The sequence below is a fragment of the Hemitrygon akajei genome, chromosome 11, assembly GCF_048418815.1.
Source record: "Hemitrygon akajei chromosome 11, sHemAka1.3, whole genome shotgun sequence".
Lineage (NCBI taxonomy): Eukaryota > Metazoa > Chordata > Chondrichthyes > Myliobatiformes > Dasyatidae > Hemitrygon > Hemitrygon akajei.
Window position 1 is genome coordinate 87,357,258 of NC_133134.1, and position 18,999 is coordinate 87,376,256.

Genomic DNA, 18,999 nt, shown 5'->3' on the forward strand with positions numbered 1-18,999 from the left:
GGCGGGCCAAGTGCTGGGAAATGGGATCAGTGGAAATGGGTAGGAGTCCACCATATCAGATTAATGATTAATGCGTGGCCGAGAAGCTGCTGCAGGGAGCAGGGCTTCAAGTTCTTGGATCCTTGGGATCTCTTCTGGGGGAGGTATGACCTGTTCAGAAGTGACGAGTTGCAACTGAACCCGAGGGGGGCGAATATTCCCGCGGGCAAGTTTGTTACAGCTGTTGGGGAGGGTTTCAACTAATTTGGCACTGGAGTGCAGGGACTCAGGATAGGGCGGATAGTGTGCAGTCAGACTGCCCAGAAGAGCAGATGACAGGGCAAAATTGCAGCCAGCAGGGTGAGTATCAGTGCATTAGGGATGCAGAGTCAAAAAGGGTAGCAAATACAGTACTCAAAGTGTTATATCTCAATGCAAGTTTAAGAAATAAGGTGGATGATCCTGTTGCGCTGTTGTCAGGTGTGATGTTTTGGCCAGCACGGAATCGTGGCTGAAGGATGATCGTATTTGGGAGCTGAATGTCCAAGGTTACACATTGTTGGGGGGGGGGGGGATAGGAAGATAGGCAGGGGGAGTGGAATGGCTCTGCTGGTAAAGAATAGCATCAAATCATTGGAGAGATGTGACATACGATCGGAAGATGTTGAATCCTTCTAGGTTGAGTTAAGAAACTACAAGTGTAAAATGACCCGTGTCCGTCCCTCTCAGCAACAAGCGTTCTCGCACAGGTCCAGCGAAGAGCTTTAAAAAGCAGGAATTATTTTGACGGGAGACATTGACTGGAGTACTGTGCAGACACAACAGAAGCGTTCCCGCGCAGGTCCGGCAAAGAGCTTTAAAAACCCAGTCTCTATACAAGGTCATCGTCGGAGTACACAGAAACATAGAACACAGAAAATCTACAACCCATTACAGGCCCTTCGGCCTTGTTGGGCCGACCATGTAACCTACTCCCTGATCCTCCACACATTTATTTTATATTCTGCCTTCAAAGTTGACCTACCGCAATGAACCACCTCACATTTATCTGGGTTGAACTTCATCTGCCTCTTCTCAGCCCAGTTCTGCATCCTATTGACGTTTTGATGTAACACCCCTATGCAGAACACCTTGTGTTCTTCCCTGTATTTCCCCAAGAACATCTGCTCCCAAGTTCCTGCCTAATAGCATCATATTCCCCCACCCAATTAAATGTTTTCCCAAATTTTCTGCTCCTATCCTTCTCCAGTGCTATGGTGAAGGAGATAGAGTTGTGGTCACTACCTCCAAAATGCTCTCCCACCAAGTGATCTGACACCTGACCAGGTTCATTTCAAAAATACCAGATTAAGTACAGCCTCTCCTCTAGTTGGCTTATCTACATATTCCATCAGGAAACCTTCCTGAACACACCTAACAAACTCCACCCCACCTTAACCCTTGCTCCTAGGAGATGCCAGTCAATACTAGGGAAGTCAAAATCACCCCTCACAACAACCCTATTATTATTGCACCATTGAAGAATTTGCCTCCCTATCTGCTCCTCGATGTCTCTGTTACTATGGGGGGGGGGGTATATAAAGAACACTCAGTCAAGTCACTGCCCCCTTCTTGTTTCTGACTTCCACCCACAATGACTCAGTAGACAATCCCTCCATGACTTCCTCCTCTTCTGAAGCCATGATACTACCCCTGACTAGCAGTGCCACTCCCCCACCCCTTTTGCCTCCCTCTCTGTCCTTTTTGAAACATCTAAAGCCTGGCACACTCAGCAGCCATTCCTGCCTGAGTCATCCAAGTCTTTGTAATGACCACAACATCATAGTTCCACTTATTGATCCATGCTCTAAGTTCATCCGCCTTGCTAATGATACTCCTTGCGTTAAATATATCTCAAACCATCTGGCTGAGTGCATCTTTGCTCTATCATCTGTCTATCCTTCCTCATAAACTCCCTACAAGCTGTCACTACTTGTACACCAACCACCCTATCCTCTGCCTCTTCACTTGGGTTCTCACCGCCCGCCCGCCCCCCCCCACAAATCGAATTTAAATCCTCCCCAATAGCAATAGCAAACCTCCCTCCCAGGATATTGGTTTCCCTCCAGTTCAGGTACAAATCACCCCTTCCCCAGAAAGGGTTCCAATGATAATGGCAAATTATAGGGAAGGGGGAAAGTGGGAATGATGTTAGAAGATGGAATAGGTGGAAGAGGCAAAGGGTTGAAGAAGATGGAATCTGATTCGAGAGGTCAGTGGACCGTGGAATAAAGGAGGTGGGGAAAGAGAAAGGAAGATAATGGGTGATGGGGCCAGAGAGAAAAGAAAAAAAACAAAAGGGAATGGGGGAGAGACAGGATGGTTACCAGAAATCAATATTGATTGTCAGATTGGAGACTACCAGGGGAGAATGTGAGATTTGCCAATCTGCATCCGGCCTTGATGTGGCTGTGAACAGACATGGGAATGCGAGGTGGAATTCCGATGTATGGTCCCTGAGATCCCCAGCCCCAGCATGCACTCTCTGCACACCACCCTACTGCCCACTCAGCTCCTTCTGGTTACACCTCCCCCACACAGATAAATTGTGGTTACCTCCTCTATGAGGTGGAACCAGTGGCATGAGTCAGAGAGCAGCCTTGTTCCCCGCCCATGATTCTTTTCTCACTTTCCCATGCCTGGTGAAAAGTCGTCAACCTGGGAAGTTTCTCACCCCGTTGCTCTGATTGTCACCAGCACATCCTCATTGTTTCAGATCAGCCATGCTCACTTCTCAGGTATCAGTGACACAACTTGACCCGGCTATATATCACTCACCTGTACACCATTCTCCATTGTTCCTACCTACACACAGCTCAATGAAACCATTCCCACCTTGCAAAAACTGTTCCCATCCAGGACAAAGCTTGGAGAAACCCTGCTCCAGCTTTCCACTAGGACACTGCTCTCAACTTTAAAAACATCTATCGGGTCTACCCTCCACTTCTGCTGCTCTTGGGAAAACAACCCAATTTTGCCCAGCCTCTTGTTACAGCTCATGCCTTCTGATCCAGGCAGGATCCTGGTGAACCTCTTTTGCACTCTTCTCTACATTCTTCCTGATGGGCAAACAGAACTGCACATAACAGCCAGAGGATGGTGAATCTGTGCAATTCATTGCCACAGACTGCTGTGGAGGCCAAATCACTGGGTATATTTAAAGAGCAATGGGTTATTTTTTTTATATAATAAAATTATTATTTTTCAATGTTACGAACTAATTGACTTGTACGAATATAGGGTGAGGAATCCCCATATATAAATCGAATATATGCGATTTAGTTTAATACTTTGATGTATATATATTTTTTTTTCCTGCACTCTGTATTTTTTATATATATTAATTAAAATATTGGAAAGAAAAGAGCAGGTTGAGAGGCTCTTAATTAGTAGGGGTATCATAGGTTAGGGTGTTGGGGTGGTTTAGCAACCACTGACACCAGGCAGTCAATCTCTGAAGACTGGGGTCACCCATCTTGTAAAAACACTGCAGAAAAAAAGGGAGTGGCAAACCACTTCTGTAGAAAAGTTTGTCAAGACCATGATCATACAACATGGCACATAGTGATGATGATGATCAAGGGTTAGGGGAGAATGAGTTTGAGGGGGATAATATCAGCCATGGTGGAGTGGGCTCGATGGATCGATTTTGCTCCTATGTCTTACGGTTTAATACCCCAAGTGTTGTCTGACTTGGGTTTCATACTCATGCAGCACGACTTCCTGATGCTTGTACTGAACACACTGACCAATAAAGACAAATGTTTTCTTTACCACCTTAACCACTTACTTTCAGAGAACTGATGGTTTGGAGCCCTGATGCTCCAGTGACTCACAGCCCAGCTGTTTGTACAAACCCCACGCTTCAGCAGAACCTAAGAGTGGAATGCTTTGGATACAGGGAAACTGTTCCACAATATTCCGAGACATTGGCAGAAATGAGACAGCTGCCGGACCATCAATGAATCGTGGCTGAAGGATGGTTGTAGTTGGGAGCTGAATGTCCAAGGTTACATATTATAGGGTTAGGAAGGTCGGCAGAGGGGCTGGTGTAACTCTACTGGTAAGGAATGGCATCAAATCAGTAGAAACATGTGACATAACATTGGAGGTGGACCACAGGGCTACAATGGGAAATAGAAAAGGCGAGTCAAAAGGGCAATGTTATGGTAGTCATGGGAGGCCTTAACATGCAGGTCAACTGTGAAAATCAGGTTGGTAATGGATCTCAAGAGAGTGAATTTGTTGAAAGCCTAAGAGATGGCTTTTCAGAGCAGTTTGTTATTGAGCCTACTAGGGGATCAGCTACACTGGATTGGGTGTTATGTAATGAACCAGAGGTAATTAGGGAGCTTAAGGTAAAAGAACCCTCGAGAACCAGTGATCACAATATAATTGTGTTCAACTTGAAATATGACAGGGAGAAAGTCTAACGTAGCAGCATTACAGTGAAGTAAAGGAAACTACAGTGGTGTGAGAGAGGAGTTGGCTAAAGTAAATTGAAAGGAGTTGCTGGCAGGGATGACAGCAGAGCAGCAATGGTGTGAGTTTCTGGGGAAAATGAGGAAGGTGCAGGACATGTGTATTCCAAAAATGAAGAAATACTCAAATGGTGGCTGACAAGAGAAGTCAAAGCTATTGTAAAAGCAAAAGAAAGGGCATACAACAAAGCAAAAATTAATGGGAAGACAGAGGATTGGGAAGTTTTTAAAACATTTTAAATGTAACTAAAAAAAAATCATTAGAAGGGAAAAGATGAAATATGAAAGCAAGCTAGCAATTAATATCAAAGTGGATAGTAAAAGCTTTTCAAGTATGCTAAAAATAGGAGAAATTAAAGTGGATATAGGACTGCTAGAAAATGAGGCAGGAGAAATAATAACGGGGGACAAGGAGATGTCAGATTAACTAAATGTGTATTTTCAAGGAAGAGAAGTGGGTGTAATTAATATTACAAGAGAGAAGGTACTTAAAAAGCTGAAAGACTTAAAGGTACATAAATCAACCAGACTAGATGAACTGCATCATAGGGTTCTTAAAGAGGTACCATTAGAGATTGTGGTGGCATTAGACATGATCTTTCAAAAATCACTGGACTCTGGCATTTTGAAAATTTGAAAATTGCAGATGTCACTCCACTCTTTAAGAAAGGAGGAAGGCAGCAGAAAGGAAATTACAGACCAGTTAGCCTGACCTCAGTGGTTGCGAAGATGTCAGAGTCAATTGTTAAGGATGAGGTGATGGAGTACTTGGTGACACAGGACAAGATAGTACAAAGTCAGCATGGTTTCCTTAAGGGAAAATCCTGACAAACCTGTTGGAATTCTTTGAGATTACAAGTAGGGTAGATAAAGGGGATGCAGTGGATGTTGTATATTTTGACTTTCAGAAGGCCTTTTACAAAGTTCCACACATGAGGCTGCTTACTGAGTTAAGAGCCCAATGTATTACAGGACTGAGACAGATTAGGAGAATGGGCAAGAAAGTGGCAAATGAAATACAATGTTGGAAAATGCATGGTCATGTACTTAGGTGGTAGAAATAAATGTGTGCACTATTTTCTAAAGGGGGAGAAATTCCAAAAATCTGAGAGGCAAAGGGAGCTGGGAATCCTTGTGCAGAACACCATAAAGGTTAACTTGCAGGTTGAGTCAGTGGTGAGGAAGGCAAATGTCATGTTAGTGTTCATTTCAAGAGGTCTAGAATACAAGAGCAAGGATTTGATGCTGAGGCTTCATAAGGCATTGGTGTGGCCTCACCTTGAATATTGTGATCAGTTTTGGGCTTCTCATCTTAGGAAAGATGTGCTGGCATTAGAGATGATCCAGAGGAGATTCACAAGGATGATTTCAGGAATGAAAGAGTTATCATACGAGGAATGTTTGATGGTTCTGGGTCTGTACTCACTGGAATTCAGAAGGATGAGGGGGGATCTCATTGAAACCTTTTGAACATTGAAAGGCCTAGACAGAGTACATGTGGAAAGGATGTTTCCCATGGTGAGAGAGTCTAGAACAAGAGGGCACAGCCTCAGGACAGAGAGGAACACTTTCAAAGCAGAGATGCAGAGAAAGTTCTTTAGGCAAAGGGTGGCGAATTTGTGGAATTTGTTACCACATGCAGCTGTGGAGGCCAGGTCATTAGTGTATTTAAGGCAGAGGTTCTTGATTGGACACAGCATCAAAGGTTATGGAGAAAAGGCCGGGAACTGGGGTTGAGGAGCAGAAAAAGAGGATCAGCCATGACTGAATGGCGAAGCAGACTCGATGGGGCTGATGGCCCAATTCCCCTCCTATGTCTTATGGTCTTAATGTCCTGCAGCTCAGCTGAGACCGAAAGGAGGGAGAATGAGAAGCCCACCTTGGCTGAGACCTCAAAATGCTTCTCCAACCCCATACAGAACACTCATAGCCTAGCACAGTGCGGGTCACACCAACCAAGAGGTGCAATCAGGATGAGACTTTTGATCTGTCCTGCTCCGTCTCATCAGCAGGCCCTGTTCACCTTCACTCACAACACAAAGCCGCAGCCACTCTGCCCAGCTTCCCACAGAAAAGCCTAATCCCTGTCCTGCTTTCTCCACATATTTATTGTTCTACAAACAGCAAGCTCGAACAAATTTCCAGCAGTTTTCACAAAGTGCAGTGGGTCTTGTCTCAAACCCTTCTCAAAGACATTTTTTAAATTAAATCCCCCACCCCAAGGCCTTGATTCCCTCCCTCCCTGGAGTGTCACTTCAAAGCTTTCTCCTACGATGCTGCCACCTGGGTCAGAGGCTCCTCCAGGTACTGGACAAGGGCTTCGGCCTGCACAGAGACAGAGAGAGGGAAAAATATCAGATGCACCATACTTAACAAAATGAAAGGCTATTCAGCCCATGAAATCCCAGCAGACTCTTGAGTAGAGAAACCCCAGTCAGTCTTTCTCCCTGGACCCTACACGTTCCTTGCTCTCATGACCTGTCCAGTTCCTGGCTGCTCCAGCTGGTCTAGTGTCCAGCGACAGAGTGTCCAATTGTTAATATTCCAAACCACGTGGGATTCTCCTCACCTCTTGCTCCTGGCTTCTGCTGAAACCGTCTCTCCCCTTTTGTCCCCCTCCATCCGTAAGACACAGGAACGGGTTTAACCCATTTGGCCCTTTGGGTCTTCGACTTCATTTGATTTATTTTCCTGCCTTCTCCCTGTAATCTTTGACACCCTTCTGCTTTAAATGAGTTGGTCTCCACAACTGGAGCCTCTAGTTCTAGTCTCTCTGCAGCTCAGTGGAAAAACCCTGCTTGTATTTACCCTATGCATATACCTCTGTCAAATCTCCCCTCATTCTCCTACACTCCAAGGAATAAAGTCCTAACCTATTCAACTTTCCCTATAAACTTAGTATCCAGTAACATTTGTAAACTTTCTCTGCACTCTTTTCAATATTATTGCTAACCTTCCTATATTTCTTTAGGGTGGAACGGTAGTGTTGGCACAAGGCTTTACAGTACAGACATCCCAGGTTCAAGTCCCACCACTGTCTGTAAGGAGTTCCTACGTTCTCCCCGTGACTGCATGGGTTTCCTCTGGGTACTCCGGTTTCCTCCCACAGTCCAAAGACCTATCGATAGGTAGGTTAATTGTCATTATAAATTGTCTTGTGATTAGGCTAGGATTAAATAGGGGGATTGCTATTGGTTCGAAAGGCCAGAAGGGCCTGTTTAGTCCTGTATCTCAATGAACAAAAATAATAAATGTAGCTGACAAGAACTGCACACAATACCCAAAATTTGAGAGTGATGCTGAAAGGCTGAAATCTGGGCAGGACAAGTGATAGTCAGATGGATCAATTTTATTTGCCAAATACAGTTGCATGTATTAGGAAAATGTTGTGATGTGTTGGTGCAACATGCAAGAATGACAAGATTCAACAAATATAGAACCATATAAAAATAAAATTAGAAGTGCAGATAAAGTGTGCATAAATACCATAATGTATTTACTATGTAACAGCATTATAAAAAGTGGTTTAAAGTGACACACACAATAAATGCTGGAGCAACACTGCAGGTCAAGCAGCATCAAAGAAAATGAATAAACAGTTAACATTTCAGGCCAAATCACTTTGTCAGGATTGGAAAGTAATGGGGAAAACACCACAATAAAAAGGTGGAGGGGGGAGGAGGAGGACAAACTAGAAGGTGACAGGTGAAACTAGGTAGGTGGGGAAGGTAAAGGGCTGAAGAAGGAATCTCATAGAAGAGAGTGGACCACAGGAGAAAGGGAAGAAGCAGCACCAGGATGAGGTGATAGGAGGTAAAGAGAAGGGGTGAGAGGCCAGATTGGGGAATAGAAGAGGGAAGGGAAGGGGGAAAACAAAAGAAAGGAAAAAATTACTGGAAGGAGAAATCGATGTTCATGCCATCAGGTTGGAGGTTACCTAGACAGAATATGAGATGTTGCTCTTCCAACCTGGGAGTTGTCAAGGAGACCGTGGACAGGCATGTCAGAACACAAATGGATAGGGATAAATGGTTGGCCATCAGAATTCTGCTTTTGGTGGATGGACAGGAGGTGCCTGACAAAGCAGTCATCCAACTTATGTCGGGTCACACCAATGTAGAGGAAGCCGCATTGGGAGCACTGGATACGATAAAAGCCCCAGCAGATTGACAGGTGAAGTGTTGCCTCACCTGGAAGGCCTGTTTGGGGCCTTGAATGGAGGTGAGGGAGGACATACATGGCCAGGTGTAGCATTCCTCTCACTTGCAGGAACATGTGCACGAAGATTAGTGGGGAGGGCAAATGGATACGGAAATCACTAAGGAGCAATCCCTGTGAAAAGCAGAGAGAGGTGGGGGAGGAGTTTGGTGGTAGGATCGTTTTGAAGATGGTGGAATTTAGAGAGAATGAGGTGTTGAATGTAGAGGCTCATGGGGTGGTAGGTGAGGACAAAAGGAACTCAATCCTCAATCACTTAAGGAATGGGAAGATGGGGTGAGTGTAGATGTCCAGGAAATGGAGGAGATGTGGGCGAGGTCAGCACCAATAGTGGTTTAGTGTTTATAATGCAGTAACTAAGGAAATAGACAGAGGGGAGTGGGAGTTAACTAGAATGGTTGATCAGATTAACTGCCTGAGGAAAGAAACACAAACCAGTGAGGTTATACTCAATGGTAGAACAGTGTACATTTTGGGTATTTTATTTCCATAACAAGGGACTGGAAAGTGTTTTGCGTTTAAAGGGAACTGGGAGTTATTGTGGAGGTTTGGTCAACAGTTGGGAAGGAAGGGTCACACTGGCCTGAATAGTGAACAGACTGGAGATGTCTTGCTGCAAATGTGTTGGGCTTTGATAGAACCACACCTGAGTAGTGTACTGAGGTCTGGTCTTCCCACCACCAAAGGAGATACCTGTGGCAGAGGGAGTGTAGTAAATATTATGCAGAGGGAAGCCTGGGACTCGGGGCAGGGCAGGCAGCGTCTGCAGAGGAACTGCAAAGGCTATAACGTTTCACATTGAGGCCCTTTCGATTTCAGAGTTCTGACAGCTGCATGAGTTTGCTTTCTTACGTTATGCTGTTGTACAGTCTGTATTGTCTGCCAGTTTCTGGAACGGCCACGGAAAAGGGAAAGGTGTCCTGGATTCCTCATGGCCTTGGGAGTGTCAGCAAGCAGAGCCCGTCACAATTCCTCCCCACCCCTCCTCCCATCCTAGCCTCGCCATCCTCCCACCTGTCACCAATCACTATACCTCTCATCCTATCACTTAACCCTTCCCCATCAGGAACCAGCACCCCTCCTCCCATTCTAGCCCTCATGCCACCCATCACCAACCACCACCCTTCCCCTACCACCTCTCCTCCTCCCACTCATCACCAACCACTGCCCCTCCCATTACTGATCTCTAGCCTGAACTCCTCCCTATCACCAACACCCACAAGCCCCTCTCCCACCTGTCACCGACCACTACCCCCTCCTGATTCATTCCCCTCCTGACACTGATGACCTCTCCTTCAGCTGCCACAAACCAATATCCCCCCCCCACTGTCACTAAACCCCTCCCTTCCCTGACTTCCACTCCGTCGTCGTGGCTGATGTGTTACCTTGGCCTGCAGCATGCCAAAGCCCACCGTCTCCTTGGCGTACATACACAGCAGAAGGTTGGCCACCCGGGTTATGGCCACCCTGCCTTCCTGCAAGAGAGGAGATGCTATCAACATATGGTCTGCACCACGCTTGCGCAGTCCCCCACCCCGCCAAACCCCCAGCACGGTCCATCCCAGAGAACATAGAATGGAAAATTCCAGGCTCTGTGCTCCCAGACTCAGATCGTCCTTCCCTGCCCTGCCATTCACCCCCCCCACCTCCTGTCCTCGGATTGTCGTCCTCCCCTCACACCCTACAAACTAGCACTCAGCACATGGGCTCCTTCCACAGCCTCTGCCAAAAAGCAAGGCAGAGCTCACTATTCAACTGCTGGAGGAATCGAATCCGTGGCCTGTCATGGGGACTTGCTGTAATAGAGAACATTGCTAACTACCCACTACCGCAGCTCACTGTGACCCCAACCCATTCGCAGGGCAGAGAGTGTACAAGGGGGAATGCTCTTGAGGGTGACATTACATCCCAGCCCATGTAGTCCCAAGGGTCCCTCAACCCGCCCTGACGTTCAACATGATGGCCTCAAATCCTCTGAACCAGGTCCCGGAACTCTAATTTCACAATCTTTCAAAAAGGCAAATGCAATGTTAGCATTCATTTCGAGAGGACTAGAATACAAAAGCAAGGATGTAATGCTGCGGCGTTACAGGAACTGGTTCAACTGCATTTGGAATATTGAGAGCACTTTTGGGCCCCTTATCTAAGAAAGGATGTGCTGGTATTGGAGAGGGTCCAGAGGAGACTTACGGGAATGGTCACAGGAATGCAAGGGTTAATGTGAGGAGAGTTTGATGGGTCTGAGCCAGTACTCGCTGGGGTTTGTAAGAATCGGGGGAAGGGAAATCTCGCAAAATGTACCAAACACTGAAAAGCCTAGACAGAGTGGACGTGGAGAAGACTTTTCCAACAGTCAGGGAATCCAAAGACCAGATGGGACAGCCTCTGAATAGAGATCAGGAGGAATTTTTTGGGCTCCCTTTAAAAAAAGGATGAGGAGGAATTTCATAAGCCAGATGATGGAGGCCAAGTCATAAGCTCCTGGCATCATCATCTCTGAGGATCTACCCTGGGCCCATCGTATTGAGGCAATCACATCGAAGGCACGCCAGCGGCTCTACATCATTAGGAGTTTCAGACGTACTGGAGAGTAACAGGACTGGTCGCACCACCGTCCAGTATGGAGGCAACAACGCACAAGGTTGTCAACTCCATCGTGGGCATAACCGTGCCCACCACCCAGGACATTTTCAAATGGCGATGGCATCTATTATTAAGGACCCTCTTCTTATTACAACCATTGGGGAGGAGATATAGAAATCGGAAGACCCACACTCAAAGCTCTTTCCCTTCTACTGCCAGTTTTCCGAACAGTCCATGAGCAGATAAAAGCTCCCTCACTCTTCCTCTTATGCACAGCCTATTTTTTAATTATTGTTTTCAATTAATCATAATTTTATGGTGATTGGAGGGAGGTATGGGGGGAGGGATGTCGGAGATAGGTTCCTTCTCCCCCCACAGTGAGTGTAGGTGCGTGGAATGTACTGCCGGGGGGGGGGGGGGGTGATAGATACAGATGCATTAGGGATATTTAAGAAGATAGGCAGATAGATGAAAGAAAAATGGAGGGCTGTGTGGGTGGGAAGAGTTCGATTAATCTCAGAGTAGGGTGGCACAACTTCGACCCAGAAATGTCTGTTCTGTGCTGGAGCATTGTATGTTCTGTTGTGTCTTACGGTAACTTGTTATGTCTGCACTGTACTGCTTCTGCAAAACAACAAATTTCACAACTTACGTCAGTGACAGTAAAAACAACACACACAAAATGCTGGTGGAACACAGCAGGCCAGGCAGCATCTATAAGGAGGACTAACGTCGACGTTTCGGGCCGAGACCCTTCGTCAGGACTAACGTCGACAGTGCTTCTCCTTATTGATGCTGCCTGGCCTGCTGTGTTCCACCAGCATTTTGTGTGTGTTGTTTCAATTTCCAGCATCTGCAGATTTCCTCGTGTTTGCTCAGTGACAGTAAGTTTGGTTCTGATTCTAAGTGCTGCTAAGCTGCAGATTTCCTTCAGCTTTTTGTACGTGTTCCCCTTAGGATCTTGTGTCTTTGATTGCAGCCAGAGATACAGACCTAAACTTTCCAACCTTCGCTTATAGGACAGCCCTCTTATCCCAGGAGTTAGCCTGTGGAAATCTCCTCTCGCACACTATGCTTTCTTGGGGAACAGGGTCAGGGATGTGCATGTGTTCTCCGGGAGCAGGGGCCTCATCACTCCCCTGTAAACGAAAACAGAACATGTCCACCCCCCACAGCCCTCACCATGCAGTCCATCAGGATGAACTTCAGCTTGTCCTCGTTGAAAGCCTGGTGTCCGTTCTTAGCGTATGCCGCCCAGATGTTGCTGGCGATGGCAGCGGTGACCCGTGCATCTGTGTCCCCGTAACCGGAGTAGGCGAGGAGGGAGCCCTCATTGTTTAGCAGCCTGAGGCAGGAGGGGGAAGATGGTCAGAGGTTACACTGGGCAGGTACAGTATACTACAGGCTGACAGAGGGACCAGATTCACAACACACACACCCCACCCCCCCTCGAGCTGAACATTCTCAAATCCATGTCAGCCCAGCTGGACAACTGTGGCCAAAAGGAGTAAATTGTCCAGGATGGAAACAGGCCCTTCAGCCTATTGAGTCTGTGCTGACCACTAATCATCCACCTATGCTGATCCCATTCTATTCTGCCCACATACTCCCCTCAGATTCTATGCAACACACCAGGGAATGCAATTTACAGCAGCCAATTAACCCACGTTGTTGATGAATTGGGAGGAAACAGAAGCACTTGCGGGGATCTTACATGGTCACAGGGATAACCTGGAAACTACACTCACAGTGCTGGAAATCATGGTCTCTGGAGCCAGGAGATAACAGCTCACCTTCACCCCACCGTGCCAAGGGGTCACCCTAATTCTGAAGTGCAAACTTCTCTGAGTAGGACTGCTGCCTTGGGGAGGCTTCTCCGAATGGGATCAGGAATGAACTCTAACCAGAGATGTTCACAGACTCTTTGCCCACAGCTAAGGTCTAACAACTGAGTTTTTAAGAATTTTTCTGTTTTTATCCCAGACATTATTCCTCAGAGTAACTGAAATTATTCTCCCTGGAGAAGACGAGATTAGGGCTGTCAAATGAGTGGTTTTGACAAGAAGGATGGGTGCGAGTGGTGGGAGGGGCAGTGGCTTGCAGATGTGGGTGGCAGGTCTCCAAAAAATAACAGCAGGACACGTGGTAGAAAGTTACCTAACAGGACAACTTTGGTACAGTGATATAAACTTTCAAAAAGGAATTGGAAACAAATGAAGGAGAATGTCTAAATCCAATCAGACAGCTAGTTCACAAAACTAGTACCGACAGTGGGTGGACTGGCCTGCTGTGATTTCTAAATCTAGAGTCTGAGTTAGCAGCAGCCCAACTGGTCAATCCAACCAAGATACCCCTTCTAGTCCTATTTACCCATATTTGGCCCAAACCTTCCCTGTCCACATCCCTTTCAACCTCCACACCGTCCTTACACATCTGGAGAAGAGGGATGCTTACGTGAGAATGCTGTCCTTGCACTACAGTTCAGCATTCAGCACCATCATTCCCTCCAGGCTCGACAAGAAGCTCAGAGACCTCGGCCTTCACCCTGCCTTGTACAGCCAGATCCTGGACTTCCTGTCAGATCGCCGGCATGAGGCAACAGTGGGGTTCCTCACCTCTGCCTCTCTGACCCTCCACACAGGTGCCCCTCAGGGCTGTGAACTAAACCCTCTCCTTTACTCTCTGCATACCCATGACTGTGTCGCCACACACAGCTCTAACCTGCTAATTAAATTTGCTGACAACACTACACTGATTGGCCTAATCTCAAATAATAATGAGGCAGCCTACAGAGAGGAAGTCATCACCCTGGCACAGTGGTGACAAGAGAAAAACCTCTCCCTCAACATCACAAAAACAAAGGAGCTGGTTGTGGATTACAGGAGGAATGGATAACTCCTATTGACATCAATGGATCTGGTAGAGGGTAAACAGATCTTGAGAGGGTAAACAGCTTCCTCGGCATCCACATCACCGAGGACCTCACGTGGTCTGTACACACCAGCTGTGTGGTGAAAATGGCACTACAGCACCTCTTTCACCTCAGACGGTTGAAGAAGTATGGGCCCCCAAATTCTAAGATCTTTCTACAGGGGTACGATTGAGAGCATCCTGACTGGCTGCATCACTGCCTGGTGTGGGAACTGTACTTCCCTCAATCGCAGGACTCTGCAGAGAGCGGTGCAGACAGCCCAACGCATCTGTAGATGTGAACTTCCCATGATTCAGTACACTTACAAGGACAGGTGTGTAAAAAGCGCCTGTGGGATCATTGGTAACCCGAGAAAGTAAGGAGGAATGGCATCCAAGGGGACATTGCTTTGTGGATCCAGAACTGGCTTGCCCGCAGAAGGCAAAGAGTGGTGTAGACGGGTCATATTCTGCATGGAAGGTGGCCAGTGGTGTGCCTCAGGGACCTGTTCTAGGACCCCTACTCTTTGTGACTTTTATTAATGACCTGGTTGAGGAAGTGGAGGGATAGGTTAATAAATTTGCTGATGGCACAAAGGTTGGAGATGTTGTGTATCATGTGGAAGGCTGTGAGAGGTTACAGTGGGACATTGATAGGATGCAAAACTGGGCTGAGAAGTGGCAGACGGAGTTCAACCCAGATAAGTATGACGTGGTTCATTTTGGTAGATCAAATATAATGGCAGCATATAGTATTAATGGTAAGACTCTTAGCAGTGTGGAGGATCAGAGGGATCTTGGGGTCCCAGTCCAGAGGATTGTTACAAATCCATTGGCCTTCATCAATCATGGGATTGAGTTTAGGAGCCAAGAGATAATGTGCAGCTATATAGGGCTCTGGTCAGACCCCTCTTGGAGTACTGTGCTCAGTTCTGGTCACCTCACTCCAGGTAAGATGTGGAAACCATAGAAATGGTGCAGAGGAGAATTACAAGGATGTTGCCTGGATTGGGGAGCATGCTTTATGAGAATAGGTTGAATGAACTCGGCCTTGGTATTGATCGTGTGGATAGTCAGAGGCTTTTTCCCAGGGCTGAAATTGCTAGAATGAGAGGGCAGTTTTAAGGTGCTTAGAAGTTGGTACACAGGGGATGTCAGGGGTAAGTTTTTTTATGTAGAGAGTGGTGACTGCATGGAATGTGCTGCCGGCGACGATGGTAGAGGGAGATACGATAGGGTCTTTTAAGAGACTCCTGCATAGGTACATGGAGCTTAGAAAAATAGAGGGCTATAGGTAACCCTAGGTAATTTCTAAAGTAAGGACATGTTTGGCAAAGCTTTGTGGGCCAAAGGACCTGTACCGGGAAACGGTGCTGCAGCATAAAAGCCAGGACCAATGGGCTCTGGGACAGCTTTTCCACCAGGCCATCAGACGATTAATTCATGCAGATACAATTGTATTTCTATGTTATATTGACTGTCCTGTTGTACATACTATTTATTACAAATTACTATAAATTGCACATTTAGACAGAGATGTAACTTAAAGATTCTTACTATTCATGTATAGGAAGGATGTAAGAAATAACATCAATTCAATACCTGTCCATATCCCTCTAAACCTTTCTTATCTGTGTACCTGTCCATATCCCTCTAAACCTTTCCTATCTGTGTACCTGTCCATATCCCTCTAAACCTTTCTTATCTGTGTACCTGTCCATATCCCTCTAAACCTTTCCCATCCGTGTACCTGTCCATATCCCTCTAAACCTTTCCCATCCGTGTACCTGTCCATATCCCTCTAAACCTTTCCTATCCGTGTACCTGTCCGTATCCCTCTAAACCTTTCCTATCCATGTACCTGTCCACGTGCTTTTTAAATGTTTTTTAATGTTCCTGCCTGAACTACACCCACTGGCAGCTCATTTCAGTTATGGAACTGTGGTCCATATATGGTTGTCACTGAAGTTCCCTTAAAACCTCACCCCACTTATCCTAAAACCAGTACCTTTAAAACAAAGGACAGTACACCACAGGCTTTTTGGCTCAAAATGTTAATCTGGAATTTTAATCACTCCCTCCCAGACAGCTCTTATTTTTCTTTCATCCACGTCTCGTAAATGTTCCCAATGTATCAGCCTCTGCTACTGGTGTGTTCCAGGCACACACTGCTGTGTAAAAACCCTACCCGAGATACGGACCTAGTTTCTGATTTCCTTGCCATGGGGGGGGGGAGGGGATCTTCTCTCCTGCCCCTCCCTTCGCCTCACTCGCGGGGGTCTCCACCCCCTCCCCCTCACAGGGTACTCTGTCCCCTCCCTGTATTACCCCTCACTCACAGGGTAATCTACCCCCTCCCTGTATTGCCCCTCACTCACAGGGTAATCTACCCCCTCCCTGTATTACCCCTCACTCACAGGGTAATCTGCCCCACCCTGTATTACCCCTCACTCACAGGGTAATCTACCCCCTCCCTGTATTACCCCTCACTCACAGGGTAATCTACCCCCTCCCTGTATTACCCCTCACTCACAGGGTAATCTACCCCCTCCCTGTATTACCCCTCACTCACAGGGTAATCTACCCCCTCCCTGTATTACCCCTCACTCACAGGGTACTCTGCACACCAGCCGTGTTGGCCTGACTCAGAACCTGGGTCAGAGCTTTCGGCCTCAGCATCCTGCAAGCGTCAGCCGGAAGTGTGACCGGAAGCGCCACCCACTGAGCTCTGGGAGATGTAGTCCTAGATATGTTCCTTCCGTTCAACTGATTCGGGCTATACCCCAATAAAATGACCGTTGCTTGTGGTTTACACTCTCCGTAGCTCTGCGTACGCTTAATTCATCCCAAAACAATTTACATAATTTTACACAGCCCACCATAGTGAGGAAAAGGTTGACCTTTGCGTGCCGCAGGTTATCCGCCATCTTGTTAAGGATAGAGTGGTTTATCCCTCCGTCATGTTGGTAAGGGAGCGCGGTCTTGGTTCCTTCACCCAATGCAGTCCGGCTGGAGGGAAAGGGAGCGGTCTGTTTATTATTGTCACATGTATCAAGCAACAGTGAAAACTTTGTCCTGCACACACATCGCTCCATCATATCCGTGCATTGAGCTACTGAAAGGGAGAACAGTGATAGAATGTACTGTTGGAGGAACTCAGCAGGTCAGACAGCAGCGATGTGTTGGGCGGAGACCTGTCTTCAACTGTCTGTATGCGGATGGGAACTTTGATAATGCTGGCTGTTTTACTAGGGTAGCGAGAAGTGTAGAGGCCATGGACGGGAGGCTGATTTTTTTTCTAATATGCTGAGCTACGTCTGCTAAGTCCAATTACAGCTGTTTTTCTGTTGGCCTAGTCATGAAACGCTCCTTATTCGTTAACCCTTTCATTGCGGGATCATTCTCATAAACTTCTGGATCTTCTCCAACACCAACACATCCTTTCTTAGTTGTGAGGCCCAAAACTGCTCACAATACTCCAAATGCGGCCTGACCGATACCTGAGAAAGCCTCAGCCTTGTCTTTATATTCTAGTCCTCTTGAAATAACATACTAACATTACACTTACTTTTCTTGCCACTGACACAACTTGCAAGCTAACTTTTAAGGTTTTCCTGCACCTCCAATTCCTGAATTCACTCTCTCTTTTAGAACATAGCCAACGTCTCTGTTCCTTCTACCAAAGTGCATACCATAGCCTTCCCTACACTCTATTTCATCTACCACTTCTTTGCCCATTCTCCTAATCTATCCAAGTCCTTCAGTAGAGGCTCTGCTTCCTCAACATTACCTGCCCTGCACCTATCTTTGTATCATCCACAAACTTGGTTCATGCTAACTTAGAGTTAAGATTGGCTAGGCTATAGATGACAGGAAGGAACTGGTGGAGTGGTGTTATTCTGACCAGAGGTTTGCGACCAGTAGTATTTCACTGGAACCTCCAGAATTTGTGAATATATTTAGATGAAGATGCAGGTCAGCTGCTGAGGAAGTTTGCAGAAGACAGCAAAATTAGCAGATCCGAGGATAGTGAAGATTTTTCAAAGGATATAGACCAACTGGAAATGTGGGCAGAGAAATGATAAGTGGGGGTTAATCTGAATGTGTAAGGTGTGGCACTGTGAGAGGTCAGAAGTAAGAAGAAAGTATACAGAAAATAGCAAGATGCCGAGGAGCATGATGTACAGAAGGACATTGGGGTGAAAGTGACTCACAGGTAGATGGTGTTGTAGAGGGTGTATGGCATGCTTGCCTTCATTAATTGGGGCATCGTGTGTAAAGTCAGGAATGTGAGTAACTTCTGGAATATTTAGTGCAGTTCTGGTCACCCCATTACAGGAACGATTTTAAGGCTTTGGAGTGGGTGCACAAGAGATTCACCGGGACTCTGCCAGGATTAGAAGGCTTGAGCTGTAAGGAGAGGTTGGACAAACGTTGGTGGTTTTCTCTGGAGCGGTGGAGACCAAGGGGAGACCTCAAAGATCAAAGATAAATTTATTATAAAAGTATGTCACCATATACAACCCTGACATTCATTTTCTTGCAGACAGTTACAGGAAAAGAAATAATAGAATTATATATTTAAAAAAACAAAGACTGAAAACACCAATCTGCAAAAGAAGACAAACTTGGCAAATAAAAATAATACTGAGAACATAAGTTGTAAAGAGTCTTTAAAAGTGAGTCTGTATATTGTAGAATTGGTTCAGAGTAGTGGCGAATAAAGCATGCGCACAGTTCAGGAGCCTGATGCTGAAGGGTAATGACTCTTCCTGAACCCGGTGGTGTG

The 18,999-nt window shown here is 46.4% G+C and overlaps 1 protein-coding gene across 1 annotated transcript; it reads right to left on the bottom strand.

The window, feature by feature from the left end:
• Positions 1-6,589: 6,589 nt before the first annotated feature.
• Positions 6,590-16,918, bottom strand: lamtor2 (late endosomal/lysosomal adaptor, MAPK and MTOR activator 2). The gene is made up of 4 exons (XM_073061332.1): positions 16,822-16,918; positions 12,483-12,645; positions 10,103-10,192; positions 6,590-6,824 (listed from the first exon to the last, which is right to left on the bottom strand). The coding sequence occupies exons 1-4, from the start codon at positions 16,887-16,889 to the stop codon at positions 6,768-6,770; spliced, it is 378 nt and encodes a 125-aa protein (XP_072917433.1). The 5' UTR covers positions 16,890-16,918; the 3' UTR covers positions 6,590-6,767.
• Between the last annotated feature and the right edge of the window lie 2,081 nt (positions 16,919-18,999).

Excerpts from the sequence above, each read along its gene's own strand:
- lamtor2 (XM_073061332.1), bottom strand. The coding sequence starts at position 16,889 with ATGCTGAGGCCGAAAGCTCTGACCCAGGTTCTGAGTCAGGCCAACACG. Across the intron at positions 10,193-12,482 it reads TCATCCTGATGGACTGCATG|GAAGGCAGGGTGGCCATAAC; the intron begins GTGAGGGCTGTG and ends CCTCTCTTGCAG. Across the intron at positions 6,825-10,102 it reads TTGGCATGCTGCAGGCCAAG|GCCGAAGCCCTTGTCCAGTA; the intron begins GTAACACATCAG and ends GTCTCTGTGCAG.